Source organism: Protopterus annectens, chromosome 9.part0 (genome assembly GCF_019279795.1).
Source record: "Protopterus annectens isolate FY-2018-M chromosome 9.part0, PAN1.0, whole genome shotgun sequence".
NCBI classification, from domain to species: domain Eukaryota; kingdom Metazoa; phylum Chordata; order Ceratodontiformes; family Protopteridae; genus Protopterus; species Protopterus annectens.
Genome location: NC_056743.1, coordinates 228,250,062 through 228,264,121, shown reverse-complemented (window position 1 = coordinate 228,264,121; position 14,060 = coordinate 228,250,062). Strand labels below are relative to the sequence as shown.

The 14,060-nt window shown below is 46.0% G+C and overlaps 1 protein-coding gene across 4 annotated transcripts in view; it reads right to left on the bottom strand.

Annotated features, from left to right (window-relative positions):
- PSMA1 (proteasome 20S subunit alpha 1) overlaps window positions 1-14,060 on the bottom strand; it is a 416,885-nt gene that overhangs the window by 309,563 nt on the left and 93,262 nt on the right. For all 4 annotated transcript variants that reach the window (XM_044082794.1, XM_044082790.1, XM_044082793.1 and 1 more), the window contains exons 4-5: window positions 13,653-13,756; window positions 5,839-5,927 (exon numbers count right to left, since the gene is read on the bottom strand). In XM_044082794.1, the coding sequence (XP_043938729.1) occupies window positions 5,839-5,927; window positions 13,653-13,756 (193 nt within the window). The remainder of the gene's footprint in view (window positions 1-5,838; window positions 5,928-13,652; window positions 13,757-14,060) is intronic.

Below are 14,060 nucleotides of genomic sequence, written 5' to 3'. Positions count from 1 at the left end.
TGGGGGGGGCCCCCCCCTCGGATGCCCATCCTTGTCTCTGCGCTTTTTGTGTATTCCGGTTGTCGGAAGTTCCGACGGCATGGTAAAATTGAATTTTCTACCAAAATAATGTCGGGCAAAATGAAACCGACGTTTAATAGTGCGCTTGTTAAACCTAGCACAAAACCGACAACCAGTGACGTCGTGATCTGGGCCTAGGCATGGGATACAATAGGAATGGAAATCCTTATGAGGTATTTGCTTCCCAAAAGAAATAGTTATTAACTTTTACTGACATCGGTCTGAGGCAAGAAAAAGTTTCCCCAACAGGGTACTTAACTGTGTAGAAGACTTCAGTTCTGGATTCGGAATGAAAATCTCAAGAGACTGCCGACCGGCACTTGCGAACTGCTTTTGCTTTGAGCACCGCGCGGCAAGAAAGACTGAAGAAAATGGCGTCAGCTGCATCTTTGTACCCCTACCCTGTAATTGACGCCTAGGGAGGAGGCGACAGCAACCGACGCCGGACCAAGACTTTGTAACTCGGGCCAACTGGGGAACAGCCTGATGGCGGGATAACCCAAGTGTAATGACTGCAGCAGTGTAACACTATGAACATCAAACATGGAGCGAGTGACAGGAACAGTGTCAGGGTACAAGACAGGGAGTAACAGGATTCTGGATGCTGACAATGAAGAATCACTTGTCTTATGGTTGTGATAAAAATACAGAAGTTTAGCGCTTTCAACTGTGATATACAGTCTTCTTCTTACATCGTGGAATTGTCATTAAACAACTTATTGTACTAAGACAAGTGATTCTTCATTGTCAGCATCCAGAATCCTGTTACGTGGTTGGTGTTCTCTTTTCACTTTAACAAGACAGGGAGTACTGGTGTGCCACAGGGCTTCAATGTTGGGACCTCTTTTGTTCGGTATTTACTTCTCTGACCAAAAAATAAACATCAAGACCTGTGGCTAACCAACTTCACCAATGACTGCAAATGGAGTGTCACTGTCAAATCCTCCTGACACAGAAGCTATCAAGCAGGAAATTGCATTATAAAATGTATGGTACTGAAAATTGGCTTAAATTAAATGCTAACAAAAGCAGACAAACCCATGTCCCCAGTATACAGTGCAGACAATACCCCAACTTCAAAAGGAAAATAAAGTTGGAGCCCTACACTGACAATTCCTTTTTCTTTGTTCACCATTTATCATGAGTTGTTAGAAGTCCTTCAGTCTGGCTTGTCTGATCACCAATGGGAATATCATTCAGATCTAAAGAGGTTACTGTCCCCATCTATTCAGCACTGATAAGACCAACAATAGAGTACAGCACCTCCTCTGGGATGTACCTCACCAGACATATCAGAAAGCTGGAAAGTCCATAAAGGCTCCTAACAGAAGATCACAAGCCTAAACTCCTAAGCTACTAGAAAAGACAAATTACTCTCTCTTTCTCAGTTGTATAGGCTCATCAGCAGAGATCTCTACCTTGCATTCTGAGCAAGCAGGGACCCAGTAGTCTATGATCTCTTGAACCTTCACATGTCAATGAGTCTCACAAGCACAAATGGAAAAACCTACTCAATTTACATTTGGATGATTTATGAATGCTGCACACCTCTGCAGATGTGTCAGTGGTATAAGTAGCATATCCGCCTTTGGTGCTAAAAGGCCAGAAGGCTATGGATCCTATTCCTACTCTAGGTGACTGGATTACTGACAATGCAGTCCAGCATTAGGGGATGCTGCACTCCTCTGTGTGTGCCATCCTTCAGATAAGACATTAAACTTAGATCTCAACTGCCTGAGTTCATATTAACTCAGGTGGATGTACAAGATCCCACAGCACCTGTAGTAGAGAAAGTTCACAGATGTCCTGGCCAGATTTCCCCTAGCAGTAAAAGTACCATCTCGAGTCTCCCCCCTGAAAAGAGGCTAATAGCCTGGTAGGACTAATCCAGTCAACAAAGGAAAGATGGAAAGATAAAAAGACACGATAGATTGAAAAATACATTAACGGGATGATGTAGATTATATTCTGGAAGGTTGAGTGATCCCTAACCACTGGGAGCACCACAGTAATCATATGGTTAAAAGTAGGGAGAGGGAATCTGGATGAGGTTTGTGACAGGGATGGGGCAAATAGGGTCCTGACAGGTCAAAGGAAAACAGGCTCCTCCAACAGGTAACGCCTGAACATGGGTAATGTCACTTGTCAAGGCCAAATGGGGCTATGAGAAGGACATTGGACTTATGTTGTTTGGTTTTCTGAATAAACTCAGTCAAAAGAAAAGCAGCCAAGTCTTAAGGCCATTTTTGGATTACAGGGTGCCTGGGGCATTCTCGTGGATGAGACAGATCATGTAAGATAAGATATTACTTAGCTTTGACCAGGGATGCAAAAAAAAAGCACAGCACTGCACAGTATCGACTGTCAGCACACCTCTGAGAAAGCAACCCCAGCAATAAAAAAATACACACCTGAAGTAGCCTTTTGTGGATGGCTTCCCACAGTGCTTGTGTATTTCTAACAGACTGAGAAACCACTCAATAAGACATCAGAAGGCAATGACTGAGCTTGTCCACCATCCACTAGAAAGTAGTTTTCCCCAGGAATGTGATTTGGGATCAGAAAGTGGTCACCTCGGCAAAGCTTATTCCCTAATCCTCACTCACTCTCAACAAAGGTAGCAAGACCAAGTTCCCTTCTAGCCTGCTGGTATACCAAAGCCACTGTCATATTGTTAACTTGGGAAAGAAATCACATCTTAAGGCAGAAGTCCTGAAATGTATACAGGAAGAGATTAACTTCCCTCATTTCCAGAGCATTTACTGCAGACAGGCCTCTGACTGACTGTACAACTTCAACAGCTTCACCATGACAAAGCTCCCACTAACCCTAGGGCAGAAGTGCCTGTGGTGACTTCCAACAAAGATATAGAAATAAGAAAGGCGAGATCCATCATCAACGGGTGGAGAGACAAGTAACCACCATCTGAGAGAAGCTTGCTCTGCATGTTTTGGAAATTCTCAATCTGAAGTTATGGGCACTGAAACTTGAGACCAATGAACTCCATGTCCACTGACAAATTAATATAAAACCCTGTGAAGTGTACCACGAGTGAAAATGTTGGGAATGTGGAATCATCAGTATAATAGCAAGCATGTATTCTAAGGCCCAGAGGCATTCTTTGCCTGTAGCTGCTTCTGCTCAGTTAGAATGAAAATCATGCAGAAATATTTCCTATGGCTATCTGGTGGATGGAAGGCCCTATGAAGGTTGATGTCCAATAGGAAACCCATCACTGTTCAAGAGAGGATGATGCTAGACTTCTGGAGAATAAGTAAGAACACCAAAGCTTTGCAAAGGCTCAAGACTTGAGTAAGAGACATTTCACCTACTCCTAAGAAGTTGTGTGTGAAGCTGTCATCCAAATAAAGGAGGATATGCATGCATTTACTCCTTCAAAAAGTAATTACCCTGGGAGCAGTAGACAAATGGGCAATGTGGTAAAAATAAGGCAACCCCCCTGCTTTTAATCTGAGAAAGCACCTGTAGTCACGCTGGACTGGAATGTGAAAGCAGGCATCCTTTAGGTCCAGGGTAACCATCAGACCTTGCAGGAACGGGATGGTTAACAGGATCTGAACGGTCAGCAGCCTCAATTTTGAAACTTTCATATAAGCATTCTAGATTGAAAGGTATATTACGGGTCTCCGTGTTCCTGCTTTGTGAGAACCAAGAGAAAAAAATAAGGTTCCCCAAAAGGGGGGTTATGGGGAAACTGTACTTTCTTTGTCATCTGTACCTGTAGTAGTAGTGGACTCAACAGGCAAGTCCTCATGCTTCCATTTCCACTAGTGTTTCCTGCACAGTCTCAGAACTAACTGGGCCAAGAAAGAAAAGTGAACACCAACATACCTAGATGTTACTAAGCAGCTCTACTTTACACCTTGGACCTTGTGTCGTGCTGACTCAGAAGAGATACAAACACTCAAATAATGCATTTCTTGCAAGCTGAAAATAAGAGATGAAACAGTCAGATGAAATCAAACTGGGAAGCAAAGGAATTGAAAATGACACAAGTGATGTGCAGGAAAAATACCACAGATTAGCAAACCAACAAGGGATCACTCTCTGAAGTGTCTGTTAAGTTAGGTAGGCAAATGAGATCTGAAGAGGAAGGCCTGCACACACAGTATACAGGTAAAAGTGGAGGGATTACTGCCTGAGAAAGCTTTATATTGCAAGCAGAGTACAACCTGATGACAACCATCCTGCTGTTACTAAAGAAGGGCCTTCCTTACACCATATCACCTTAAAACAAGTAATCACACAAAACCAACACCAAGATGTGTTGCCCTGCATAGGACTACATATACATTCAATGACCTGCAAAATAAAATTAAAATTACACAGTTAATTTTGAAAGCTGCAAAAGAAACCGGAAGAGAAGAAGCATTTCCCACAAAATGTCCCTTGAGGATATCAACTTAAAAATTACTTGGTTTTATGAAACTTCTCTAGAAAGAGTTTGCTGTGTTGTGGCAAGTTGATACAAATCATTTTTACAATTGATGGCATATAGCAGGGTCCTCCATAAAGCAGTAACAGAGAAATTACTACCTATCAAAAGGAAAAGCCAGAGAAACATAACTGATCAAGGGGAAGGCAAAAGCTGTATATAATACAAAAGAAATGGGAAGCATTAAAAACACAAACTCTGGCAATGAAATACTGAAAAACACCCATTTGTCATGAGAGGGCAAAACCTATTAAACTCTAATTGTAACAAACTGAGGTCATACCACAATGAAAACACAGAAAATGCATGGTTTATATGGTTTTCTGCTCAGTTTCTTACTGGTATTTACTTTCCACCTCACGCAACAGTTAGAAATGTAAGGATATAGAAACATTTGAAATGTCAGTGAGTCCTGAAACACAGACTAAAATGGACAAAAAAACTGACTTCTATATATATATATATATATATATATATATATATATATATATATATATATATAAAGCCTGAGATGGCCATTTCTCGGATTATCCTTTTCTCCGAGGTACGGTAATCTTGGAGGTAGAATATGTCAAGTTTGGGAGAGACATTTCCCCCACATCTGGGGATGCAGGGGAGCTTGCCCCCCTGCAAAAAAGAAGTTTAAATGAGAAGAGTGACATCTGACGTTCACTCTTCTCCTTTTCATCTTTTTTCCTGGCTTGTCAGAACAGAACATTTCAAGTGCCGACATTTGAACAGGGAGCCAGTACAGAGATTTCCTGGTTTAATGAACAGAATGACAATCTATTTCAAATCTGTAAATCAGGAAATAGTTAAATAAAATGAAACTCTCACACTTAGTGCAGTGACAAATGCATTTGTTTTACTCCGGTGGCATCAGACTAAAAAAATAAATAAATAAAATGTCACTTTAGTGAAATTAAATCAAAAAGGGAGTAAAATATTGAAAGCAGGGTTAGCATGTAAAAATTTACAAGATATCTGAAATAACGTGAAATGTAACCTTGCCTTAACATTACTTGCTGATGTGATACATTGGTTTCAGACATTTACTCAAATAAATTGCTTGTTATGTCAACCTCCCCCCTCCAATCACATACAAGCAGAAAATACTTGGGGAGGCAGATGGGAGGACTGAACATAAACCTGAAACCTGCAAGACTAAGATGACCTTTCCATGACAGGGAAGTTCACAAGGATGAGCATATGTGAGACAATCATTCACGTTTCAAAGGAAAGTGATTGTATATTTTTGTAATTTAAAACAAAGGTATTAACCTAAAAACTATTTTTCATTTTGATTCAACTGGAAAGGATACTGCTTCCAATCAAGGACACAAGACGTGACACTGGCAAAGGCCTATCGAATACAAATCTGGAATCCAAACATTCCTGGCGCATGAAGTTACTAAAGATAAATCAGGGAAAAACAAGTAAAGCTTAATTAGAAAATAACCAGCAAAACAACAATGCAGAAAAGAATACATTAAAAGTAGGTTAATGCCCATACGTTAATTCTTCCCCTAGAAGAGTTAATGCCGCTGCATCACCCATGTCTTTTAAAACTGCAGCTAAACCTACTACGGCAAAGAGTGCAGAAAACTGTGATGAAAGTCTAGCAGCAATACCTCCATATTTTGTGCCTAACTTTATTTAACTACTGCAAAACTAATCTCCTCTCCCAATGCTCGTCACCCTACAACATTTACTCAAAATTCTTCTGCCTCCACTGATGTCTTGCACAGTTAAACAGCTTCAAATGGCTGATGCAAACTACCAGGTACTCCAACGTCAAGCACCTGGCATTTGACACACAGATTAACAATATAGCCATTTTCTCTTAACATAAAGAGAGAATAATAATCTGATGCTAATTAACACTGTTTTTAACTATGTTTTATCTACATACATTAATGTTGACTTACCCACAACCATATATAGTTCAATAATTATTTCTAAAAGCCTTTTAATGTGTGCTTTGTTAAAAAATTAAAAAAAAAAAAAGGATAGCTTCTATTCTCTATGCATTTATTTAAACTGCTACTATATGCGGTGGTGGTGCTGCGGTAGCGTTGTTGCCTCACAGTAAGACATTGTCCTGGTCGATTCTCAGCTAGAGTGTCTTCTGTGTGGAGACATGCATGAATGGGCGTACCTTCACTGAAGGTTGTGCATCAGGGCCGGCAACTCGGCATGTAAAAATCTACTGCCAATCATTAGCGGACCGGAGTTCCGCTGTGGCGACCCCTAACCGGGAAAAGCTGCAAGAGACAACAACCATCACAAAATACCATTACAATAACTGAATGAACAATCCATATAAAAACAAACTACAAAATAGCAAATAATAGGTAATTGCTTTGTAATGGATTTAAATAAGTGGAATTAGTCATCAAAACTATTCATCCCACCCAGTCATATGCTATATCAAAAAGATAACCCAAGTGCCTGCCCAAAGTCAGCCTTGGAGCTACTGCCATAGCAAAACATCTGTCAAAGCACTTTTGTAGGGAATGATGGCTACTTAAAATATTAGGTGTAAATCTGACAAATCCTACATACTTCACTTAAAACCTGATATACTGTGACGCCTAACTGATATGGCTAATTTTACATCACTAAGCTCCTGGTCCCTCAATGACTAGAAAGTACAAAAACTAACGCATAAGGAAAACCCTTGGCTAATTATGCTAGTCTACAGGTGCAATGAAAGCAATGCATGTGCTTCAAAACTTGGTACAAAAGACCTAAAACAGAGTGGGAGGATTTATTATCCTACGAGCATCCAAACAGACAGATACCAGTCTAGAAAGAAAGGGTGATTAACTTTGGAAGTCAGGATGGAAGTGGAGACTTCTGCATTTGAATTCCCAATAGTCAGCACTGCTGCACCAAAGATTTAAACAAACAAATCATTCCATTTGGAACATTCTGCTGAGCACTTAAAACATTCCAAAGTAAAAATGCACAGCTTAGATCTTTCGACCAGGGGCAAGAAAATAAGAAGTTACGTACTCACCATAACATTCCATCTGAGTAGGTAAACTTCATTTGTCTGCAACCTTTGGGAATTGGATCCGACCTCGGATCCGAACCGGCAATCTTTCATAGCTTAGATCCGAGCTCCTAGCTCCTCCCCTTCACCCATAATCCCCTGCCAACCCTGACTGACCTCAGATCAAGTTTGCCCATAACCAATAAGGCTGAGAAAGGAAACTAACTACCTTCCTTAAAGGGCAGAGTAAAACCTCTGGCCAAATAACATCCGAAGGTCAGGGGGAAGGAGGGTGGGATGGTTGCAGACAAATGAAGTTTACCTACTCAGATGGAACGTTATGGTGAGTACATAACTTCTTAATCTGAAGTAGTTAACTTCATTTGTCAGCAACCTTTGGGACAGAGTCCCCAGCTACTCCTTCATGGAAGGATGTTCCGGAGCACTGCAGAGCCAAAGGATGCTCTCCCTCTAGAGATAATATCCAATTTATAATGGTTGATGAAGGTATGAGGTGAAGCCCAAGTGGCTGCTGAACAAATATCATCCAGGGGTACTCTAGACCGAAAGGCAGCAGAAGTAGACATGGACCGAGTAGAGTGGGCACAGACTCCCTGAGGTGCAGGCCTGCCAGAACTTTCATAAGCCAAAAGGATGCATTGCGAAATCCACCTAGACAAGGTGACCTTCGACACAGATTTACCTAAGTTAAATTTGGAAAAGGAGACGAACAACTGGTCGAATTGTCTATGACCAGTCGTTCTATGAATGTAAAAACATAGCTGTCTATGCACATCTAAAGAATGTAGTTTATATTCTCCTTTGTTCTGGTATTCAGGAAAGAAAACTGGCAGATTAATGGATTGGTTAATATTTGCCTCGGAAGGAATGAGGGATTGGTCCTGAGGTAAACCCTATCCTTGTGGAAGGTCGAGTAAGGAGGTTTTACACATAGGGCTTGAAGTTCAGAGACCCTCCTAGCTGAAGTAATAGCGACGAGAAAGGCTGTTTTCCATGACAAATGTACGAGATCAGCTGAAGCTGTAGGTTCAAAGGGGGGAGCTGTCAAGGCCTGAAGTACTAAAGTCAAATCCCAGGGTGGCACTACTTCCTTTATTGGAGGTCTGAGTAGGAAGGTGCCCTTCAGAAAGGTCTTGCATAACTTTGTGGTGATCAATGGACCCAGTTTATGTCCCACGTGGTAAATGAGAGATAGCTGCTAGTTGAACTTTGACTGTGGAACAGCTAGCTCCCTGATGAAAAAGCCCTGAAATGAAATCCAAAACAGCAGGCAACGGAGCTGTGAAAGGGTCCAGGTTCTGACGCTCCGCCCAAATAGCGAAACGTCTCCATTTACTACTATAGACTTTCCTAGTAGAAGGCTTGTGTGCTGCTACTAGGATAGTTTTAACTGGGGAGGAGATACCGGGAGTCCTAGCTACGAGTGGAACTGGAGCAACCAAGCCGTAAGCTTGCGATTGTCCAGGTTCAGGACTGGGAGACCTAGGGGGTGGGAAATGAGATCCGGGAGGGGATCTAGAATCCAAGGCGGATTCACCAGATGAGACCAGAGGTAAGGGAACCAAGCTTGACGAGGCCAGAATGGGGCAATGAGGATCAGTTTGCTCCCCAACCAAATGGCTTTCTGTAGAAGCTTCAGCATCAGAGGTAGAGGGGGTAAGCATAGAGTAGACCGGGAGGCCAAGCATGCACCAGAGCATCTCTCAGAGATTCCCCGGCAGGGGGGAATTAGAGCGAAGTAGCTGTTGCATTTCGTGTTTGAAGGAGAGTCGAAGAGATCGCAACAGGGTCGTCCCCATACGGCAAATATCCGCTTCGCTACCTGGGGATTGAGAGACCACTCGTAAGGACAGTATGGTGCGACTGAGTTTGTCCGCCAGGATGTTGGACCATCCCGGAATGTACGTTGCAATAAGAAAGCGGTTGGTGGAGATCGCCCATTCTCACACTCTCATAGCTTCTCGACAGAGTGGGTAGGACCTGGTTCCCCCCTGTTTGTTGATGTACCAGATCACAGACATGTTGTCTGACTGAACTGCAACTGTTCCTGTAGGAAGGCGGCTCTGAAGTGCTTGCAACGACAACAGCACTGCCCTCATCTCTAGAACATTTATATGCAATGAGGTCTCTGTATTGTTCCACGTGCCTTGGACCGTCCTGCCCGCATAATGCCCCCCCCCCCAAGACGAGGCGAGAGGCGTCCGTGGTCACCGAGGCGAGTGGAGGGGCCATAGAGAAAGGGTGTCCCGCTTGGAGGTCCTGTGATTGCAACCACCATGCGAGAGCCCTTTTGCAAGCCTTGCTGAGGGGAATGGGGTGACTGAGAGGATATCGACGGAAGGACCATTGGACTTGGAGAGTCCACTGCAAAACCCTCATGTTCAGGTGCGCCATGGGGAGCAGGGTAATTGCGTCCGCCATGGAGCCCAGCGCCCTCATGACCAATCCCGTCGGGGGAGTCGATGATAGTAAAATGGCCTGCACATGTAGCCTCAGGGTGTGAAGTCGCTCAGTGGTTAAGAAGGCTAGTAAGTTGTTGGTGTCTAATCTGGCCCTGATAAAGTCCATCACCTGAGTCTGGTTGAGAAAGGATTTGTCCGTGTTGACGGTGATCCCCAGCCGGGGAGCAAGGTGGAGAAAGTAATTCCTGGCTGAGCAGAGTAGATGTCTTGTTGGGGCGGTCAGGAGCCAGATGTCTAGGTATGGAAACACCTGCATTCCCTGGAGCCTCAGGTCGGCCGCTATCACTGCTAATACCTTGGTGAACACCCTGGGGGCTGAGGTGAGACCGAAGGGAAGGACCCTGAACTGATAATGACTGGCTCCTAGCCGGAAGCGGAGAAACCTCCTGGATCGTTTGTCCATCAAAATGTGGTAATACGCATCCTTGAAGTCTATCGAGCACATCCAGTCGCTCTCCCGCAACAGGGGGAGAATGGATTGAAGAGTGACCATCCGGAACTTCTCTTTGGTTACTGACAGGTTCAGGAGGGAGAGATCGAGGATTGGCCTTAGGTCCCCCGTCTTTTTTGGCACCAAAAAGAACCTGGAGTAGTAACCCGATCCAAACTGGTCTGGGGGGACGTGTTGGATGGCTCTTTCCCCCCAAGAGCTGTTGAATTTCCACAGCTGCAGCCTCCGTCTGATAGGGTGAGATGTCGGGGAGGTGTTTGGGTTGGTGAGGGATGTGAGAAAAGGGAATTTGGTATCCTCTGGATATGATGCGAAGCACCCAGCGGTCTGCTGTGATGGACTCCCAAGCTGCCAGGTGCCTCGAAAAACGTCCCCGACTGCCTCCAGAGAGGAGCAGTCGGGCAACCCCTCAGGGTCGCTGGGTGGGCCGGTCAGAGAAAGCTTCTCTGGACCCACCATTCCTCAGGCCCCCTCTGCCTCTAGGGCGGCGTCCACCCTGTCCTCCTCTGCCACAGAAGGACTGGGGATCCGGAGCGGACTGGGATTGTTGCAACTTCCGGAACCACATCTTCTGCTGTCCCTTTTGGTTCTTGGAGAAGGACCTCTGGGGAGCAGAAAAGCGGACTCCGACGGCAGACGTCTTCCCATCCTTTTCGCTCTGGACCAAAGTCTCGCGAACGGTCTTGCCAAACAGGGCAGAACCATCGAAAGGGGCATTCGCAAATGACGCCTTGAAGGGTTCCACGAAATCGCAATGCCGGAGCCAGGCCTGACGTCGCATGACGAGGCCTGCTCCGCTGGCTCTAGCAGCTCCCTCTGTGGCGTGGGACAACAGTCGCATAGAGGTGTTAGATAAGGACCTGAGTGGCCATCCGAGTGGAGTACAACCGTTTGTCCTCCACCGACATGGACTCCGGGGGCGACGCAGAGTACTCTTTGATAAGGTCCTGCTGCAGTCGAATAACGTGTGCCATGTAGTTCAGAGACCTCACCGAGAAGGTTGCTGAACTAAAGGTCCGCTTCCCTAAACGGTCCATCAAACGGGACTCCATGCTCGGTGGACGGACCGAGGCTCTCCTGAGCTAATTCCCTCTTGGTGGCCGCTGCCACCAACATGGCATCTACGGGGGGACCCTTGCTCCAATGGGACCTCTCAGAGGGCGGACTAAGGATCTGTCCGGGCATTTGGGGACTGGCTCCACAGTGTCCGGCTCCTTCCACGCCCTAGTGGTAATAAGGTCCACTAAGGGGTCGGGCGGAGGGGACACCCAAACACCCAAGTGGTAGATGGGCCTGCTTCGAATGCCTCCAGGAACACGGATTCATCCGAGGAAGCCTTGGAGGCAGACCACCCCCCTCTTATCCTGAGCATTTCCATGATGTCGCCAAAGGAGACATCCTCAGGGGGTGACCTAGGGGAGCCTTCCCCTTCATCCAAATCCGTGTAATCAGTCAAGGACTCGGGGGAGTCCACGTGCCTCCACTTGCACTTTCGCTTGTGAGGGATGTCCTCGGGGGGGGGGGGCTGTCCAAGGACGTCACACCAGCCACGTCCTGTTCCTTGGGAACGACCTGGGACATCAAAGCAGGCTATCCCTGGGGCCGGGTGATGGAAGCCGGACCCAACAGAGAGGGAGTGCGGGGTGGAGCCGTAGCAAGGACCGGGGGCCTGGAAGCACTCAACAGTGCCCTCTCCACCACATCGAAAGCTGAAGGAGAGCCGCTCTCTCTGGGATCCGAGAGCAGACCCTCGCTCGGATCCAATGGATGGATCGGGGTCGGCGCCGAAGCCATCGGATCCGACGGACCAGTGTGCTCCGACCTAGACGGAACCGAAGACGCACTGATTCCCTCAGATCTGAAGCTCAGCCCACGGCTCCGAGAGCCTGGATCTGACAAAAACGGACCTGACAGGCTTGAGGGAAGTGTCGGCGCCGAAGTACCCGATACTGTCGGCGCCGACCCACCTCCCGCTCCAAGGCTGCTCGGCTCTGAACCTGGGAAGCGGGTCGGAGAAGGAGCTATCGGGGCAAAGAAAGGCGTCTAGCTTCCCCCTGGAAGGGGGGGGGGGGAAGAGACAGGAGCACTCCCCATCTGCAGTTGGGCCTGGAGAAACCTTCGCATCATCCGGTCCAAATCTGCGTCGGAAAGGCTGTGAGTCGATCGACGAGGCCACAGAGGCTGGCCGGGAATGCCGCCTCTATGACCTCGATGGAGATCGGGTCTCCTCCTCCTCGGGGCCCGGTGAGAAGCATGGAGACCAGATCCGAGAAGGAGGAGAACGGGAAGCCCTGGAGGGAGAAGACCGCTTAGCCGGAGGGGGGGGGGGGCGACGCAGAGGCCTCGGCCCGCTGCTTGTGGTGCTTCTCCCTCCTTTTTTCTTTCCTGGCCTCCCTCTCCTCCGGAGCTGCAGTGGGGGTTTGAGTCTCGACCGGAGGGAGAGAGGCAGGAGTGGCTGCTGCTGAAGCCGGGGAGGAGGCCACAGAAGCACCGGAGGCCAAAGCTGAATCCGGGGTCAAAAGTCCCGCTAGGATCAGCTTCGACCTCCAGTCCTTCAGTGCCCTGGGGTTGAACGCCACGCAGATGGAACACCCAGAGGAAAGGTGCTCAACCCCAAGGCTCCGCACACACAGAATGTGGCCATCCGCTGGGGAGAGCTTATGGCCACACTCGGTGCACTTGAAAAAGATGGGTTTTGGGGCTCAGACATTTGAAAGAAAGATCCACTCGTTAGGCCCCAAACACACAGAACGCTACGATCAGCGAAGGGGAGTGAGGGTAAATAACTAAAAAGGAGGTATAAACTAGGAAAGTTTTAGTCAAAAAAAGGGAACCTGACCACACAACAGTCATTCGACACTTAAGGGGATAATAAAAATTGAAAATCTCACAAAAGCCCTACGACACCAGGAGCTCAAAAACCTAGCTGCTGACAAGAAGCACGGCAAACTAGATCTGAGGTCAGTCAGGGTTGGCAGGGGATTATGGGTAAAGGGGAGGAGCTAGGAGCTTGGATCTAAGCTATGAAAGATTGCTGGCTCGGATCGGAGGTCAGATCCGATTCCCAAAGGTAAGGTTGCTGACAAATGAAGTTAACTACTTCAGATTAAGAACAACTGCCAAACAACTAAAGGACAGCTGCTCAACTTAAATACCATTAAGAATGAAAATAATATGCAAAATACAACATAGTAAGCCACTCACCATAACAGCCTAGCATCTGCAGTTAGGCCTGCAATAGAGATTCCTATGTGGTTGTCTACATGTAGAATTTTCTTCTGGTGTGCTGCCAGTTCAGACTGGGCCCTCTGCATAAAAGAAAAAGTAGATGTTGCAAAAAGAACAGTTTAATCTGTGTGGAAATTAACAGCAAAAACCATACTTTGATATTTATCCACATAAGCAAGCAAACTACATATAAAAGTCCGAAGAAATGTTTGACAAGGAATTTGTAATTAACAGACTGCATGCAAGTTAAAACATTACTCTCAGGTTACATTGATAAGTCTAAAAAATAAAAGCAGTGCTTCTCCTTTTTATTCCAGGAACTATCATACTCATTATCCTTCTAATTAAGGCTATACACCAAGTAAAACTACACATTATCCCTTT